We start from the raw sequence: 20056 nt of genomic DNA on the forward strand, positions 1-20056 counted from the left end.
TGCTGAAAGAGTGTGCCTCTGAACTTGCTCTTGTGCTTGTTTAAACATCTGAACTTTTCCTTCTTGGAAGCATCTGCTGGTACATCCCTTCCTAAGAAGTGTGACTAATCTAACCTCTAACTATCATGCTGTTGCTTTTACATCTACCATTTCCAAAATTCTTTGAATCCCTCCTCTTCCATATCTTCAGACATCTTGAATCTCAAGCTTCTTTATGATTGCCTAAAGATAAATCCACTGGTGATATAGTTTCTTATCTTACTAATGTCTGGTCATCATCCTTAGAAGATTTTGGGAATTCCTATGGATTTGTCTTTGATATATCCAAAGCTTATGAGAGGGGGCATTGGGGGTCTCATCTCTGCGCTCCCTTCCCTCACTTTGTGCCCTTGTATCTAGCTTTCTCTTCAGCTGATCTGTCTAGTGCTTGGAAAAGCTTTCCTTTCTCCAATGCCTGTTCAGCATTTATCACTGTCCATAACCATTGCAAGTATGTTATCCAGGAGGCAAAACATTCCATTATTCAAAGGAAGTGTGATAAAGTCTCCTCATCATCCACCGATAGGTCTTTCTGGTCTTTAGCTAAGGTTATCACTCTCCCATTGGCAGAACAACTCATTTTGGGTCCTGTTTCTCCTCCAAGCCTAACATGGATTACTCTAAGATTCCTTCCCCCCTAATGTTCCTTTTGTTAGTCTAATGCCCCTTTCCATAATTTCTTTGTGAACTGCCCGAAAACCTCTTCTGTCTCCGAACACAAGCAAGGCTTATGGTCCTGATGGCATTTGTCCCCTTGTTCTGAAAGTATGCCTATGGCCATGCTCCTGTACCTGCTTATCTGTTCCATTTCTGTTTATAAACCAGAACTTTTCCTTAATGGAAGTATATGTTGGTACATCCCATCCCTAGGAAGGGTGACTGTTCTAACCCCTCTAACTATTGTGTTCTTCTTTTGACATCTACCATTTTCAAAGGTTTCGAATTCCTCCTCAACCCCCCATATCCTCATACATCTTGAATCTCGGTCTTCTTTCTCATCACCAGTATATCTTCCACAAGGCAATATTTTGTGATGTTCTTTCTTATCTTATTAATGTCTGGTTATCATCCCTAAAAGATTTAGGGAAATTCTGTGTAGTTGCCCTTGATATGTTCTAAGCTTTTGATGGTGTGGCATCAGGGTCTCATATCTAAGTTCCTCTCTTTTAGCTTCCCTCCCTTACTGTCTGGCTTTTCTATCTCTGTGGTTGTTGATGGATCAGCTGTCCCCCTTTTTTCATCAACAGCTGTGTCCCTTAAGGCTCTGTCCTGACTCCTACATTTTTTTTCTCCTTTTTATCATTGAATTCCTTTCTAATACAAATAATCAGATGCACTCATATGCTGACAACTTAAAACTACATTCCTCCACATTCTTCAATTCTGCTCCTTCTTTCATTTGATCTCCATCTGATCTTGACACAAATTCTTCAGTAAACAAAATCTGTGTAAGTTTAATGCCTCCAAGACCCAGTTTCTGTCCATCTCTAACAAAAACTCCTCACAACTTTCCTCTATCTCTTTGTATGGTTATGCAATTCTGCCTCTTAACTCATTGAACATACTTGGCATTACTGTAACATTCACTCTGTTTTGGAAACCCCACATTACAGAAATAGCTAAATCTGCCTCGTAAGAAACTGAGAATACTGTTTAGATGTCAGAATTTCTCTTCTTCCAAACAGCTGCTCCATTTATACAAAGGATTGACCCGTCCTTGTATGGAGTACTGATCTCATGTCTAGGATGGTTTTCGCACTGCAACCTTACTTGACAGAGTTGAGTCAAAAGCACTTTGACTAATCAATTCTCCCTGGTTAACTTCAAAACTTCACTCACTTGCCCTAGCATTGTTCACTCACTTTCCCTCTTCTATAAGTATTATTTTGGTTCTTGCTCATGAGCTTGCTGCCTGTGTACCCCCACCCCAAGCAAGACCACACAATACTCAGGAGGTTGTTGCATCTAATGATTACTTCATGGCCATTGGCAAGTCAAGGGTGGGCAGTTTGATAATGGTTTCTTTCCCAACACCATGAAGCTTTCCCAATAACTGTGACCTGGCACTTTTTAGACAGGTTTTTCACTCCCTCTAGAATTTGAAAATATTTTTCCTCGTCTCTTCTTTTTTTCATTTCATAAACCTCTCTGTATTTCAAGTAAGGCCTAACTTCAATGTGAACTTTTGTCTGTGATTGGAGCCCCCGAGGTAGAAAAAAAAAGTGGCCATGGTCTCAGATTGAAGTGAGAAACTGAAGTAGTTGGTGTCTGAGTTTGGGAAGTGTGTGAAAGGAGAATGTTGAGTGTAAATGTGAATAAATCAAAGTTGATAAGTTAATTTCTGGAAAAAGACATAATGGTTGGGATGTTAATTTGATGGAGAAAACTTTGAGGAATTGAAGTGTTTTAGATGCCTGGGAGTGAACATATCAGCAATTGGAACCATGGGAGCTGAAGTGAATCATAGCTCAGGTGAGGGGATGAACGTTGTGGGTGCATTGAGGAATGTGTGGAGAGTTCACTAGTCCCTACAATGTTGTCTGGAGGCAGAGCATGGGCTGTTGTTAAGAATGTACAAAAGAGTGAATGTGCTGAACATGTCTGCAATTGGAACCATGGGAGCTGAAGTGAGTCATAGCTCAGGTGAGGGGATGAAGGTTGTGGGTGCATTGAGGAATGTGTGGAAAGAGAGATCACTAGTCCCTACAATGTTGTCTGGAGGCAGAGCATGGGCTGTTGTTCAGAATGTACAAAAGAGAGTGAATGTGTTGAAAATGAAATATGAGGAAATGAGTAGGAAATGATAGAGTAATAAGAAGAGTAAGGTTGAGAGAGATGGAGAGGGTGTGGAGAATAAGCATGGAAAGGTAGACAATGAGGGTATAAGAAGAGTTGGGTTGAGAGAGATGGAGAGGGTGTGGAGAATAAGCAAGGAAAGGTTGAACAATGAGGGTATATGTGTCAGAAGTGAAGGGGACAAACAGAAGGGAGAGACTGAGTTGGTAATGGAATAGGTTTTGAATGCTATGTGCTTGAGCATAATGGAGGGAGTAAGGTATGGATTTGATACAAGTGAATTGGAGCACTGTGGTATGCAGGGGGCAACATGCTGACATTGGACTGAACCAGGATATATGAAATGGTCAGGGAAAGCCAAGGAAAGTAGTATAGGACATGGTTGTGGAGAAGGCTGTGACTTCAATGGGGGTATACATGCCAGCTGGAGAGTGACTATGAGTGATTAAGACTGTTTCTTCTTGTCTACCTTATGCTTCTTCACCAATGCAGGAAACAATGAACAGGTATGAAAATATATATATAAACTGGTGTGGTTGTGAATGAATATATAGATGTGGAATTATTTTGCTTTATATCACAAATTGAATATGGCATAGATATGTATATTGAAAGGTTACCACTTATCTTCATGTGGAAGTTACCAGATCTTTGGTGAGTAGCTTCATTTACTTTACATGGTAAGGAGAGTTGATAAGTTGAATTGATTATGAATAGAATGTGACTTAAAATGAAACCAAGGGTTATAGCACTGACCATTGGACCCTCTGCAGCTGAGAAATCCTTGTATCAGTTTAATTGAGTATAGAAACCCCACAGTGTAACTGTATACTGCAAAATGTTGTAGTTATTTTTAAGGGTATAGTATTGAATTCCAGATTCCAGAGTACAGTGGGTCATTTCACTTAATTGAAGGAGGCAGTTTGTGCACATACAGCAGTTTGTTTCAGTCATTTGGTATAGGTTTCTTGAACCATAATGATTGGTATGGACAAAGGTTGGTTCTTGCTTTGGAACAGGTTTTGATGGTACTTTAACTTCTCCATAGGAAATATGATAAAGTTTATACCACCTTCAAGTATATTGTAAAATGCTTGCCAACCTTTCCTTCTCACTATAGTGAAATCCTTTGTTTATGCCCACAATGAGGCTGCTGGTGGAATACCTAAGAAAGCCACTAAAAAGAAGACACCTGAGAATAATGCACAGGTATGTTTTCCATTTTTCTTCTTCAATAGATGACATTTGTGTGTCCATTTCTGTGTCATACAAACTACGATTTTTGTTGTTAAATATAGTTTGTTACTTGATATTTACTTGGGTCTGTCCTTTTTTAAAGTTCCTTTAGGAATTTATTTGTAAACTTGAGTTTTTGTTAATTGGAAAATTCAAATTTAAAGTTGGAATTCAGTAATCTACATCTAAAGTAAGTGATCATGAAATTGAAAAATAATATGAATTAATGATTCTGTAATTATTAGGAGTTATTAATCATCATGGTAGAATTTCATTGTCTTTTTATAATCTAGCTTGATGATGTGAAATTTGGCAGTCTTAGAAGGCAAACTTTAGTGATGGTAGGCTGAGTCAGCTCAGAGAACTGGATGGTGGTGAGAGCCTTGGGGAAGGTGAAATCTGTCAGTGCTATTGCTGTTGAATTTATTAAGAAAAGGGGTAACTGTGTTTTTAATTGGTTGGTAAGGATATTTAATGTATGTATGGATCATGGTAAAGTGCCTGAGGATTGGCAGAATGCATGCATAGGGCCATTTTACAAAGGCAAAGGGGATAAAGGTGAGGGATTGAACTTCAGAGGCATAAGTTTGTTGAGTATTCCTGGAAAATTGTATGGGAGGGTAGTGATTGAAAGGGTGAAGGCATGTACAGAGCATCTGATTGGGAAGGAGCAGTATGGTTTCAAAAGTGGCTGAGGTTGTGTGGATCAGGTGTTTGCTTTGAAGAATGTGTGTGAGAAGTACTTAGAAAAACAGATGAATTTGAATGTGGCATTTATGGATCTGGAGAAGGCATATGATAGGGTTGATAGAGTTGCTTTGTGGAAGGTCTTAAAAGATATGGTGTGGGAGATTAGCTGCTAGAAGTAGTGAGAAGTTTTTATCATGGGTGTAAGACCTATGTGTACGAGTAGGAAGAGAGGAGAGTGATTGGTTCCTGGTGAAGGTCGGTCTGTGGCAGGGGTGTATGTTTATGGTTGGGTGGTTAGGGAAGTAAATGCAAGAGTTTTGGAGAGAGGGGCAAGTATGCAGTCTGTTGGGCTTGGGAAGTGAGTCACTTGTTGTTTGCTGATGATACAGCTCTTGATTCTGATTGGAGTGAAACTGCAAAAGTTGGTGACTGAGTTTTGAAAAGTGTATGAAAGGAGAAAGTTGAGAGTAAAAGTGAATAAGAGCAATGTTATTAGGTTCAGTAGGGTTGAGGGACAAGTTAATTGGAATGTAAGTTTGAATGGAGAAAAATTGGAGGAAGTGAAGTGTTTTAGATATCTAGGGGTGGACTTAGCAGCGAATGGAACCATGGAAGTGGAAGCGAGTCACAGGGTGGGGAGGGGAATATGAGCAAGGTTATTAGTTTCATTAGGGTTGAGGGACAAATTGATTGGAATGTAAGTTTGAATGGAGAAAAATTAGAGGAAGTGAAGTGTTTGAGATATCTGGGAGTGGACTTAGCAGCGAATGGAACCATGGAAGCGGAAGTGAGTCACAGGGTGGGAGTGAACGAAGGTTTTGGGAACAGTGAAGAATGTGTGGAAGGGGAGAACATTATCTTGGAAAGCAAAAATAGGGATATTTGAAGGAATAGCAGTTCCAACAATATTATATGGTTGCAAAACATAGGGTTGTGCAGAGGAGGGTGCATGTGTTGGAAATGAAATGTTTAAGGATGATATGTGGTGTGAGGTGGTTTGATTGAATAATTAATGAAATGGTAAGAGAGATATGTGGAAATAAAAAGAGTGAGGTTGGGAGAGCAGAAAAGGGTGTGTTGAAATTATTTGGACATATGGAGAGAATGAGTGAGGAGAGATTGACAAAGAGGATATATGTGTCTGAGGTGGAGGTAACAAGAAGTGGGAGACCAAACTGGAGGTGGAAGATGAAGTGAAAAAGATTTTGAGTGATCGGGGCCTGAACATACAGGGGGGTGAGAGGCATGCAAGGAATACAGTGAATTGGAACAATGTAACATATCGAAGTCGATGTGCTGTCAGTAGACTAAAACAGGGAATGTGAAACGTCTGGGGTAAACCATGGAAAGGTCTCCTTAAGTCCCATCACGTGGAACAGTTGAGCTTCCCCTCCTCAGTACTAGTTTGTTTTTTATGGTACCATGTTGTGCGGACACCTGTTTTCTGTTGCTATTGGACACTGCACGTTACTATACTTGCACATCAAGCTTACAACACTTGCTGCATCTCAAAGTATAGACTTCAACACCAGCACACTTGAAATCCCACCACAGAAAGAAGTTACTAACTATAAAAAAGAAACATAAGAAAGAAATTTTTAAACTATAAAAGAAATCCATTTACCTTAATCCTAGTGTTGCTTGGACTCTGTGAAGGCAGCATTTTTGTGGTATATGAAGAATGGCTTAATTGCTAGATAAAAAAGATGGAGAGGAGATAGGGAGCTTATCATTAGGGTCAACATCAGAGGTTGTGAGTAGGGATCTTATCATTAGGGTCAACATCAGAGGGTGTGAGTTGCAATGGTGGGTCTGTAGCATATGAGGTGGGAGGTTTTGGAGATTTGGGCGGAGCAAGCCATTCAGTCTCTCACAACCATTCCGAGATGATTGGATGGTTGCTCTTTTTTTTCTCCTTGTAATTTTTCTCAATAGCAAGCCAATGTCTCATCAATTCCTCTGTGTACTTTTTAAAAATTGTGAGATATTTAGATCAGTCTTCTTAAACTGTGCCATTGCTGATGCTATTTCCCAAATGTAATAGCCATCTTCTGAGTGTTAAATCAGTGTGTTTCTTCAATTGGTTCATCTTCATCCTGTGCCGCATTAACTGTTCCTGTCTGTATGAGGTCTTCAAAATTGTGTTAACTGTTGAGATAGCAAGCCCAGGCTCATATGAGGTAGACAAGAGTGTTTACCCACCTTCATGCATTTTTATGATTTTCATTTTCATCTCTAATTCAATCACTTTATATTTGGAAGGAGGTCCTTCACTCTTATCACCACTTCATCATTTTCCAGTCATTTTGCTCAAAAGTCACTGAAAATTCCAAAACAATGCAGCAGAGATGCACACACAACCACTGTAACTGCATCACTGTTTATGTAAGACACATAACATCTCTCAACTATATTCACCCACACGTAGTACTTTGCATTTTCATTAGTAATGCATAAGGATGACATATGGATTTTGATTTATAAGACCTAATAAATGAACTACAGAGTCCATTTCTTTTGTTTGGTGACTTTATTTTGTACTGCCTTCTGTGGGACAGAGCATGCAATAGGCAAGATGCAAGAGGGAGAGTATTTGTTGGCTTATTATCAAACTTTGACATATATCCTTGATTGTATTAGTCCTTTCAGATATAATGTACACAGTGGAAAACTTTCTGCTACTGACCTTTCAGTTTGTTCTGTGATGTTTTTCTACCTTATGATTGATCATTTCAAGTACTTCACATCGTGATCACTTTCCAGTCATGCTGAGTAGGGCAGAAATTCAACCCAGAACGTTGATTTGGAATTGTATTATGAATTCTTCATTATGAAGATCCGTTATGGATATTGATTACATGGCAGTGATCTTCATTGTTGAGTGTTAAAGGGTTAAGGGATGATAAGTCTTCTTTGGTTAAAAGGTTGATTAGTCAGAGGATATGAGGGGAAAAAGTCAAGGATGCTAAGAGGTCATCTTAGATAAAGTATGTGGAGGATGTCAGGATTTGGAAGGGAATAAAGAACTGAGTATGAAGTTCATTTTGAAATTATGAAGTAAATGAATGAGAAGTATAAAGAGATCATTATTGTAGAGAGAGTTCTTGATAAGCTAAAAAATGGAGTTTTTTGTACTAGTGGAAAGAATAAGTTGAAAGTTTATATGAATTTAATGATTAGAAGTAGATACAGAGAAATAGTAAGACTAATATGAAAGAATGGATTAAGTATATTCTTGCGTTTGAGGATTCTTTCTGTAAATGTATTTGCTGACAGTGCCAGAATACTGGTGTATGGAAGTTTTGCATCAGCCACCATTCTGTAAAGGAGAAGATATACAAGTTAAAAAGGTACTGGTAAAAATAGCTGGGTAGATAGAATGGTACACTATCAAATGTTGCTTCTCAAGTTTGAAAATAATGAGATGAAAATTTTCTTTCCAGATGCTCTAGTAATTTTGTGATCTGTAATATTGGTATAAAGTATAACCATTGTTTTGTTTTATCCTACTGCTAATGAAAATGGGCTGTCTTACATCAGTTCTTTGTCTCTAATTAGGCTGCTAGGGATATGGCCATTAAAGTGTTAAAGCTAAATTTCTTATGACATTACAAATTCTGAATGTGGAAAACAGTTGCTCTACACAATTTGATAGGGATACATAACAAAACTAAGTGGTATTGGATTCAACATGTATGTGCTTATATTGAGAATGAAAAGTCATTTCCAGTGAGGCTGTATCATTATCAGTGAATGAAAAAGAGTACAATCTGATTAAGGAGCTTATTACTTCTAATAACCCTGTCATTTCTGGCTTTTTTGCTTCAAGAATGCCATAAAAGTGGTAGTGGAGTCATACAATTGATAAACTAAATTGCATTAATGGTTGCACTACTTCATACGTAAAATTGCACATCACTTTATGACATGTTGTTTAGTTTGGTAATGAGATGATTTTGAGTATCAGTTTGTTGAAAATAGAAATGATACCCTTTTTTTAATATTCAGTTTCTCCCAAATATTTGCAGCGTGGCACCAAGAAGAAAGCAGCCCCTAAGACCCCTTCGAAAAACCCCAAGAATGCCAGAAAGGATGACGATGATCCTAATAACAAACCTTATGTTTGTGAACGTAAGAAAGTGCAGTCTTATATAATTGCCTTAAATATAGATAGTAATAAGATGTTAGTTCTTCAAGTCATTTCATAATTTCATTTTGATAGCACATCTGTAATTTCTGTTTCCGTTGCTTGTTAGTGCACACAATATTTTTAAAATATCCTGGATCAGCACACTTGAATTGGCTACTGAGTGTATAAGATTATGCTTAATTTGCTTGAAATTTGATGTGTAAAGGACACAGTGACTCTCATCCTGCATGTTTCGTGATTAATTGTTTGCTCTTTGACTAATTGGTTTTATATTTCATATTTGAAGATTCACTCAATTTGCTTATATACTTTTTCTTACATATGAAAGCTTTTATCTTAGTGAGCGGGGGGCTAGAAGTCCTCCCCTCCAGGTTTTTCTTTTTCCAAAAGAAGGAACAGAGAAGGGGACCAAGTGAGGATTTTCTTGTTAAATGTGTTATTGAAAATATGCTCAGATAGTAAGAATGCTAGATTATTAGCATATCCTGTCATCCAAATGTTTAAATCAACATAAGTACATTGCTACAGACTTTATATGTATTTTGATTGTTGAATTTATTACATTCCATTTTTAACAGGCTTATATATCCCCATGACTAGTGGATACAACACTTTTTTTTTCTTTTTAACATTGAGAGGTAGCATGAGCTGCTGAATGCCTTAATTATAACTCTCAGGTTTATAACAAAATTGGTATCTTGAGTTTGGGAGAATGTGTGAAAATGTAAGGTTAGGAAGGTGTGAACAAATAGCAAGGTTATGTAGATTTGGTAGTGCAGAGAGAAAGGTTATTTGAGGTGTGATTTGCATGAAGAAAGCTAGAAAGAAGCTAAGTGTCTTGGATACATGGGAGTAGACTTGGCAGCAAATGAAACTGCAGAAGCAGAGGTTAGTGATGGGGTGGTTGAAGGGGGCAAACATTTTGGGAGTATTGAGGAATCAGTGAAGGGAGAGTTTGCTGTCTGGGAGGACTAACTAAAGTGGGTATTTCTGAAGGTTTAATTGTCCCATTGATGTATTGATGTGAACCATGGACTATAGATAAGAATATACAGAAGGGGGTGAATGTTTTGGAAATGAAATGTTTGAGAATATGTGGTGTGAAGAGGATTGATCGAGTAAGTAATAATAGGATAAGAAAAAGGTGTGGTAGTAAGAGTAAGGTTGAGGAAGCTGAATAAGATATGTTTCAATGGTTTGGACATTTGAAAAAAATGAGCAAGGAGAGATTAACAAAGATGGTATATCAGTCAGAAGTGGTGGAAACAAGGAGAAGAGGGAGGATAAAATGGAGATGGAAGGATGATGTGAAAAAGATTTTGACTGCTCAGGGCCTGAATATGTGGGAAGGTGAAAGTCATGCATGAGACAGAGTGAGTGGATGCCATGTCGTGTACAGGGGTGAAGTGCTGTCAATAAATTGAACTAGGGCATTAAAAGCTGTTAGGGGGAAACCATAGTAAGTTTGTGAGGCCTGGTCGTAGATAGTGTTCTATGTTTTCAGTGCATTACACATGACAGCTATAGAATAGATGTAAGTGAATGAGCCACCCCCCCCCCCCCCTCTCTCTCTCTCTCTCTCTCTCTCTCTCTCTCTCTCTCTCTCTCTCTCTCTCTCTCTCTCTCTCTCTCTCATGGAGGAAAAAGTGAACAATTATGAAAAAAATATGTGCCTACAGATTTTTTCATTCTTAATTGTTGTTTCTTGCATTAATGAGGTAGCGCCAGGGAACAGAAGAAGAAAGGCACATCTGCTTGCATGTGCACACACATACCTCTTCTGAAACCACACTGCTCTTCCCCAGTCTGATGCTCTGTACATGCCTTCACCCTCTCAGTCAATACCCTCCCATACAAGTTCCCATATATGTGTCAGAGGTGGAGGGAACGAGGAGAAGTGGGAGACCAAATTGGAGGTGGAAAGATGGAGTGAAAAAGATTTTGAGTGATCGGGGCCTGAACATGCAGGAGGGCGAAAGGCATGCAAGGAATAGAGTGAATTGGAACGATGTGGTATACCGGGGTCGACGTGCTGTCAAAGGATTGAACCAGGGCATGTGAACCATCTGGGTTAAACCATGCAAAGTGTGTGGGGCCTGGATGTGGAAAGGGAGCTGTGGTTTCGGTGCATTATTACATGACAGCTAGAGACTGAGTGTGAACGATTGGGGCCTTTGGTGTTTTTCCTAGCGCTACCTCGCACACATGAGGGGGGAGGGGGTTGTTATTCCATAGGTGGCGATGGGAACAAATAAAGGCAGACAGTATGAATTATGTACATGTGTATATATGTATATGTCTGTGTGTGGATATATATGTGTACATTGAGATGTATAGGTATGTATATTTGCGTGTGTGGACATGTATGTATATACATGTGTATGTGGGTGGGTTGGGCCATTCTTTCGTCTGTTTCCTTGCGCTACCTCGCTAACGCGGGAGACAACGACAAAGCAAAATAATGAAAAAAAGAAAAAAAAAATTCCCAAGAATACTCAACAAACTTATGCCTATGTAGTGTGAACACTCACCTTTATCCCCTTTGCCTTTGTACAGGTGGCATTATGCACGCATTCTGCCAATCCTCTGGCACTTCACCGTGATCCATACATGCATTTAACACCCTTATCAACCAATCAACAACACTGTCACCCTTTCTTGATGAATTCAAATGCAGTACCATCCAAACCCACCCCTCTGCCAGATTTCATCTTCTGCAAAGCTTTCACTACCTCTTCTTACTTAATCAAACCATTCTCCCTGACCCTCTCACTTTGCACACCACCCTGACCAGAATACCCTACATCTGCCACTCTATTATCAAACACATTCAACAAACCTTCAAAATACTCACTCCATATCATTTCATCACTACCTGTTATTACTTTCACCCCTTGTCTTCTTCATTGATGTTCCCAGTTGTTCTCATCTTACACAGTTTATTTACCTCCTTCCAAAACATCTTTTTATACTTCCTAAAGTTTAATGATACTCTCTCACCACAGCTCTCATTTGCCCACTTTTTCAGCCCTTGCACCTTCCCCCTTTGACCTCCTGCCACTCTCTTTTATACATCTCCCAGTCATTTGCACTCCCTCCTTTTAAATATCATCCAAACGCCTCTCTTTTCTCTTTCACTAACAACTTTACTTCATCCCACCTCTCACTCCCTTTCTAATCTGCCCACCTTCCACCTTTCTCATGCATCTTTTATACAAGCCACCAATGCTTCCTTAAATACATCCCATTCCTCACCCACTCTCCTCATGTCATTTGCTCTCATCTTTTGCCATTCTGCACTCAATCCCTCCTGGTACTTCCTCATACAGGTCTCCTTTCCAAGCCCACTTACTCTAACACACTCTTCAGTTTATACATAATCCAATAATGTCCTTTGACCATCACTCCTCACATACATATACTTTGTATATCTCTCTTTTTAAACCAGGTTATCCCAGTCACCGCAGTGATTGAGAGAACAGAAGAATGTGTGTAGAAATGGTTTGGACATATGGAGAGAATGAGTGAGGAAAAATTGACAAAGAGGATATATGTGTCTGAGGTGTGTATATGAGTGGATGGGCCATTTTTTGTCTGTTTCCTGGTGCTACCTTACTGACGTGGGAAATGGCGATCTATATTAATAATGATTAAAAGAAAAGCACAACTATGGTAAATACCAAAACATCATTCACTTGTGATTGGAGAAATAACATTATTGTGTAAAGAAATTCCTTATTCATATGAGTGCAAGGAGACTAGAACATTAGCGTGGTAAAGTAAGTGCATATTTACATACTATCCCTTCTCTATAATCAGCACTCACAGAGGGACATCACATTCAACACACACAGTTAACTTTCTGCACTTATCTCTACCTATGAGTAGTGTTGGCAAAAATATGGTACTTGTGCAGGGGATGCTTGGAGATGTTAGCCATGTTTCCCTCGCAAAACCAAAATAGTAGTTTGTTTCAGTCACTATCATGTTCATCAAAGACCTGTCAAAGTATACTAAGAAATAGTCCAGCTCCACAGAATTCTCAGTGACAGAACAAGTACTTGCACTTGAATTATTTCCATCAAAAACAGATTTTGTTAGGGTGGAGTTGACTACATTTGTCCATGCTTACAAGGCAGATGGCTCATACAGTGTTGCATCATGCTGCCATTTCTTTCTGTGCCACCTCCTATTCACCTCATAATGGGACCAGGATCATCTTTGCCCTCTTTGCTGGCAATGTCATGTTTTACCTCTTCTTGCCTTAGTTCTTCCACATGTTTGTAAAAACTTTGTTCACTTGATTCTTTATCATTCTCCTCTTCACTGTCTGAGTCAAGCATACCTGTAATGATTTAGGCTTTCATGTTCAGCTCCTGTGAGATGAAGTTATTGTATTGAATGCTTTGTGCATGTAGATACGGGGATAGTAAGTGGTTCCATGTGAAAGTGGGTCTGGGGCAAGGGAGTGTGATGTCACCATGGCTGCTTGATTTGTTTATTGATAGGGTGGTAAGAGAAAGTAAATGCAAGGGTTTTTGGGAGAGCAGCAGATATGCAGGAGGTAGGGGTTGAGGGGGCTAGGTAAGTGAGTTAGTTATTATTTGCTTATGACATGGCACTGATGGCAGATATGAGTGAGGAACTGCAGAAGCTGATGTCTGAGTTTGAGAGAGCATGTGCAAGGAGGAAGTTGAGAGTGAATGTGAATATAAGTAATGTTATTAGGTTTAGCATTAGAGATAGACAAGCTAGCTGGGGTGTGAGTTTGAATGGAGAAAACTTGGATTAAGCAGGCTTTTTTAGGTACATGGAAGTGAACATGGCAGTAAATAGAAACATGGAAGCAGAGGTGAGTTGTAGGATTGGTGAGGTGGCAAAGAGTTTTGAGAGCATTGAGGAATATGTGGAAAGAGCATCCCAATGATGTTAGTGTTGATTAAGTAAGTAATGATAGTGTTATAAGAAGAACAAAGTTGTTAGAGCTGAAGATGATATGCTGAAATGGTTTGGACATAGGGTGAGAATGAGTGAGGGAACAAGAACAAGGAGACCATATGGGAGGTAGAAGGATGAAGTGAAAAAGATCTGTGTTCTTTGGGCCTGAAAATGCAGTAGTGTGCAAGGAGTGCATGAGATAGAATGAATAGGATGTATGAAGCAGCTTGAGGAAACCATGGAAAGGTCTGTGGGACATGGTTGTGGATAGGGGGTTGTGCTTTTGGTGCATTGCATGTGAGAGATAAAGAATGGATGTGATCAAATGTAGATTTTTCTTTGTCTATTTCTCTTGCTACGTTGCTAGTGAGGGAGATGGTGAACAAGTATGAAAGAAAGAAAAATAGAATGTAAATACCCTCTGAGATGCCAGTAATTGAATTTTGAACATACTTACTAGCCTGAGCAGACATTTTAGAAGTGAAATCTCACGTTTTGGATACATACTAGCAGTAAAAATCCTGGAGGCAGAGTATCCCATATATGGGATATCAGCTTTTATTGGGTTAAAAGATCAGAGAGAAGGTAGGCTGGCTTATCAACATACAAAGATAATGTCTCCAATAGTTTTAATGAAGTATTTCCAGGATAATTTTCTTCCAGGAATTCACTTGGGAGTCTCAGGTTCTGTAAAAAGAAAAATCCTTAAGTGGAGAAGGTATAGTTTTGAAGCAGTTTATTTCCTGGCAAGCAGCAGTTCTAAGAGAACCTCTGAAGTTCAGTAGGTTCGCAAGATCTGGTCACCTGCAAGACTTTTTGAGAGTTTTGAAAGGTTAAGGAATGGTTTTTTTCCACATTGTAATTTAATTAGACATAGTTATGGAAAAATCTCTCGATTATCTCTTGGAAATGTAGGTGAAACTCCTGCTCACAATATAGAAATTTATAGTATATTTGAATAGTTTTTGCTCTTATGTTGTGGTGATTTTGTGTATAATGATAGACAAGGAAAGGGAGGATACTTAACTGCTTTATAAGAGGTAGGCTACTGGTTCAGTTTATGTCCATGATTGTTTGTTTATGATAATTAATGTGACGACTTGACACTCTTTTATGTCAGGTTACTTTGTATCATTGGTATTGGAGGCAAAGACACAACCTGAGGCCTAAGGTTCCATGCCTCAAATAGTGTATTGATAGATTATTTTAACCAGATTGAAAAAATGTTTACTTTGAAGTAGTCTTTGCAATACCCTTTAGGATAGTTTCTTAATGGAACCCTATTAGGGCATAGATTGTCATTAATTCACGAATCCCAATAGTTGTTGGTGTATTACTCAACTTTTGATTAATATAAAGGCACCCATTAATGATGTGTCATTCATAGGGAAAGCAAAGACACATCTTGAGGCCTAAAGATTCACTCTCTTGACTCGTTTACCTATGGTACTTTTGTGTTTCTAATAACCAGTTTGTATAACATATGGAGGGAGTTCTACACCTGTTAGTCCCCAAATGTGTAACGTTCTTTACTATCATACAATTTTGAAACCTCTTTGTACTGTCTTCATTCACATTTTCATTATTAAACTTCCTCCAGATTCTTTATAACTTAAAAGAAGTAATCAGGTATATCTTTTTTCATCTCTATATCATGATAGGCACTTTTATAGCCTTTCATCTATCCTAGAAACTCAGTACAGGTTAAGCATCCCAAATCCGGTATTCAAAATGCTCCAAAATCTGAAACTTTTTGAGCAGCTACATGACATTACAAGTGACCTCACTTGCCCATGCTGGGCTCTGACACTGTTGGCACCAGTTTGTTACAAACCATCGTCACCACCAGATGTATGTGCATTACTCTGTGTTTCTTGCTTATTCTCTGCTCTGTGGTATTAAGATATTGTTGAAAATGTCAAAAGGCCTCCAGAGTCTGTCAGTAAGCTGGAAAAAGTGGATATCAAAGAAGTTTTTAACCAATAATGAGGCTCCAGTTGTTGATTCACTGACCGATAGTGAAATAGCTGAAGTAGTTCTGAATCAAGGTGATGGTGATAGTAGAGATGATGAAGATGATTTGTTAACACTGCAGAAAATGTGCCTATAGACAAGAAGGTGAAATTGTGTGATAGACTTATTGAAGGACTACAGCATTGTACATTCATAACAGAACAAGAAATCATGTCAGTTTATAAAGTCAAAGAGAATCTTCTAAGACAGAAACCATTGTTAGTGAGGCAGATGACTCTGGAGGAAACATTTAAACAAGCCATCCAGCAGAATGCCTCCATATCCCTAGAAGACCCACTTCCTGATCTCTCAACTTCTGATGCTCTTTCTCACAATGTTGTCAATAGTGATGTACCCTCCCCCTCAAGTTTGTCAGGCCTTATGTAGTTTTAGTATTTGTTGCTGCAATTTATCTTCATTTGTAAGCAGAGATCTTTTTTTTTTTTTTTTTTTTTTTTTTTTTTTTTTTTTTTTGTAAGTGCAAAACATTATTTTCATGTGAAATCTCCACCTAAAATGCCATGTTTGAGTGCAACACAACGAGCAGCATTATTGCGTTTAAATTTTTCTCAGTTTTCATTGCATTTTCATCAATCTGTACAATATTATCATGAAATAAATGCTTATTTGTTTTTATATATCAAATAAATCCTAAAAAATGAAATACAGTTTACTGTAACCTTTAAATCAAAACACAGCATTGTAGGTGGAAACTGAGAACTTGAAGTTGTTTGTTGTTGTTTAACGGCTGATAAAGGTATTCTGCTAATGCTATTGTGCTGCTTTGTTACCATAAACACTATTTTTTCATTGTTTTACTGGTATTTCATATTTTTTTTACTGTTAAGTACTTATGTATGGATAGTGTCTTATAAGAAAATGATAGCTTATCAGTAGCATATAAATTCAGAGTCAGGAATGGTGATGCTGAACAACCACAGGTTGTCCACATGGGCAGCTGAGGCTGTGACGCCTTAGCTTTCTGGTGGTTCAGTGTTACACAGACTTTGTTTCATGTGCAAAATTATTAAAGATATTGTGTAGATTACCTTCAGGCTATGTGTTTAAGGTATATATGAAACATGAATGGATTTTGTGTTTACAGTTGGGTCCCATTCCCTGGATATCTCATTATGTATATGCATATATTCCAAAATCCGAATAAATGAAAAAATGCGAAACACTTCTGGTCCTAGGCATTTCGGATAAGGGATACTTAATCTGTATTGTTACTGCATGAATCATATTTGTTTCCCTCATCAGGACCTTTTCTATCTTACTAAGGTCTTTACATATCTGTAAGTGTGGTGACTATATATGAGATGCATACTGTGATTTATTTTTAAATTGTATGTAATCTGTTGGACATCTTATTCATGTCCTTAAACCTTTAATGCCTCCAGGCGAATATTTATGCAAGCTGAACAAATATTTATATATCAAATTTTGCTTCTCAGTTCCATGCCCATGCACCAATAATGGATGATGGCAGTGCACAATAATTTCTTTGCACAGTCAGTCATTCTCCAGCCATACCAATGAGAGCACATTTTCTTGAGTTTTCTTGGAAGGAAATTGTGCATCAATCAGCTAGATTTTGAGGACCAGGCAGATGACCCTGAATTATTTGACAATGATGATCTGTTTTTGGATCTGTAGAGATTGATTTTATGGACACTAACTCTTTCAGCATCAAAAGGTAACCAAGATAAGCAGGAGAAGGTTTACTGACGAAAGTAGATACAGAAACATTTAGGGAGGAGCATTAGGTAGAAGTAGTTGGTAAGAGCATTAGCTAGAAGTACATAGTCTGTTGGAACATTAGTTAGGAGCTTATGCAAACATTGTGTTAGAGTTGCCCATTGCCAGTGGCCTGTTAAGAGTGAGGCATTAAAGGCTAAGAAGCTCAATAGTTATGAAGACTCTATGGTTGTGGCCACCCCCTTGAGGGAGTTCCAATTGGAACAAGCGTCAGATATAGATAGATAGATAGATAGTGGGGGCAGGGTTGCCAATGCTTGCTTGACCTTGACAACTCTGCATATGACTGTGCAGTTGATTTTACATACTTTTATGATAGAAGTCTTCCAGTTGTGAAAAGATTATAAATTAATTACATAGATCACACAGCAAGAAAGGATTTATTTTCTTCGATGAAATATGATAATGATGAGTAATCAGTATCTCATTGTAGGCAAAATAGAAGACAGAAGATTGCGTTGGCAACCTGCTTAACACTCACGCCTTACTTTTACATGTTTTAGTGGATTATGGTGAAACATCTGCAGAGTTTTTTTTGCATATTATTAGTCAAAATAGTGAATGTAAAATAATTCTTATGTGATTTTTTCCATTGTTTTATGAATATTTTCAAAATTGTAAAATTGCAAAGCTTGTAAAATTGTAAGCTAGAAAACATAATATTTGATGGTTGGAAAGGCAAACTTGCTAGGGCTTTAAGAGGATAAAACTACATTTGATATTAGCTGTTATACAATTTTTCTCGTTAACATTTCGCTTGATGTGGTGCTCTTTCGGTATGTTAGGTACTATGTTGACCCTCAAGTTCCTTTCACATATATTCATGTAGCCTGTTTCTTACCAGAGTGTCATTGTAGTGAGACTTTTCATTGTGTTTCATCTTCATTACTAAGTATTGCTTGGATTGAACTTCATCCATGTGTTTTGCAAACTTTGTTGTTTGTTTAACCCTTTCATTATTTAGTATTAAATGAAAGGTCACTGTTGTGAGTTTAAAACCTTTGCTCCAAACTTTGAATTCCCAGCTGATGTTTAATTGCAGATCTTTTTCGTAGATGGTGCCAGGAACTTAACAACACTGCCGGAAAAAAATATCCTACATCATAGACACCCCTAAATCATCAAAGATGATTTAACTGTGTCATTTCAAAAAGCATGATGGACTGACTTACTAATGTAAACAGTTCACTAGTAAAAGAAAGTTTCTTTTCTGTTTTGTAATTTAGATGAAAATATGGTTATTTTTTTGTATGTTCGCATCAATAATGTCCTTTTTTGTGCAAATTATAAGTGAATGTGTAAATGAGTGATATGAGATCTAAAGAATACATAAAGTATGTAAAGAAATAAAATTATGTTTATGAATTATGTAAAGTATGTAAAAAATGAAAATGATATGCATGGGATGTGTGAAATCACACTTAGTAAAGTACCATATAGTGTGTAATGTGTTTTGGTCTATGTAGAAAGAAATTATACTTAGAAAAGATCCAGAACCATTGTGTAATTATTAGAAAATGAGGATTGTTGCTGCCACTAGGGCCTGCCTGTCTCTTCAACATCCTATCACACTGACATGAAGGAAAGTATACTACTTTCTTTTTTGTATTTTCGTAAGTGATATTTAATAGAGGTATTTTTTAAGGGGAAAATGTCGAGATTTTTTAGTTTTTGTGCATGGGGTAACTATTTTTTTCAGGGAAAATGTATAGTGAGTGGGTTAAACCCCTCCATACAATATTGCAATCCTGGTCATTCCTTACTCTTCTTGGTACCTGCAAACATAGTCAAGTAAAGAGAGTCCAGTTCTTCTGGAAAATCATTAACATAGATCAAGAATAAAAGTGGCCAGTGGCTACTCCAGCCCACTTAGAATAGACGCCTCTGACAGGTGTCCTGTTAACTTCCATTAAGACAACTTTGTCATGTTTGAGGTGGCAGTCATTACATCCTTCCATAATTGCGCTCTGATTAGCTACCTAAAGACTTGCCTTGCATACTAAGCATAACATCACATGTAAAGATGGTGGCTGGGCCAGTTACTAGTGCTCAGCCTAACTTTGCAGAGGCAGTTTCCTCCTTATATTTGAATTTTAATGTAAATGTGAGAGGTTTTCCTCTGATTTGCATTGCCAGATTCACGTTATATTTATGCACCGTAAAATTTTGGTTCACAGTATGAATTAGAATAAGATATTTTGGTAACTAGTCAGCTAATATAGTTTATGGACACTGGGTTTAAAAGAAGATTTTCAAGGATAGCTTAATCAACCAATGAGGAATCAGCATGCCAAGGATTCATAATTTAGTCAAACATTTGGTGAAGGCATAACTGTCATTTATGTGTCAAATATCATGAGTACTACAGGTGCTCTGTGGCATCTCTCCTTTCTGTCATATTTCCAGTGGTCACCTGCACCACTTTGCTCTCCA

At 37.9% G+C, this 20056-nt stretch overlaps 1 protein-coding gene across 7 annotated transcripts in view; it reads left to right on the top strand.

The window, feature by feature from the left end:
* Positions 1-20056, top strand: part of LOC139766238 (zinc finger protein DPF3-like) — a 107961-nt gene that overhangs the window by 15922 nt on the left and 71983 nt on the right. For 4 of the 7 annotated variants that reach the window (XM_071694581.1, XM_071694582.1, XM_071694584.1 and 1 more), the window contains exons 6-7: positions 3985-4044; positions 8790-8892. In XM_071694581.1, the coding sequence (XP_071550682.1) occupies positions 3985-4044; positions 8790-8892 (163 nt within the window). The remainder of the gene's footprint in view (positions 1-3984; positions 4045-8789; positions 8893-20056) is intronic. The other 3 variants (XM_071694583.1, XM_071694586.1, XM_071694587.1) reach the window with 1 other exon arrangement.

Source organism: Panulirus ornatus, chromosome 57, assembly GCF_036320965.1.
Source record: "Panulirus ornatus isolate Po-2019 chromosome 57, ASM3632096v1, whole genome shotgun sequence".
NCBI lineage: Eukaryota > Metazoa > Arthropoda > Malacostraca > Decapoda > Palinuridae > Panulirus > Panulirus ornatus.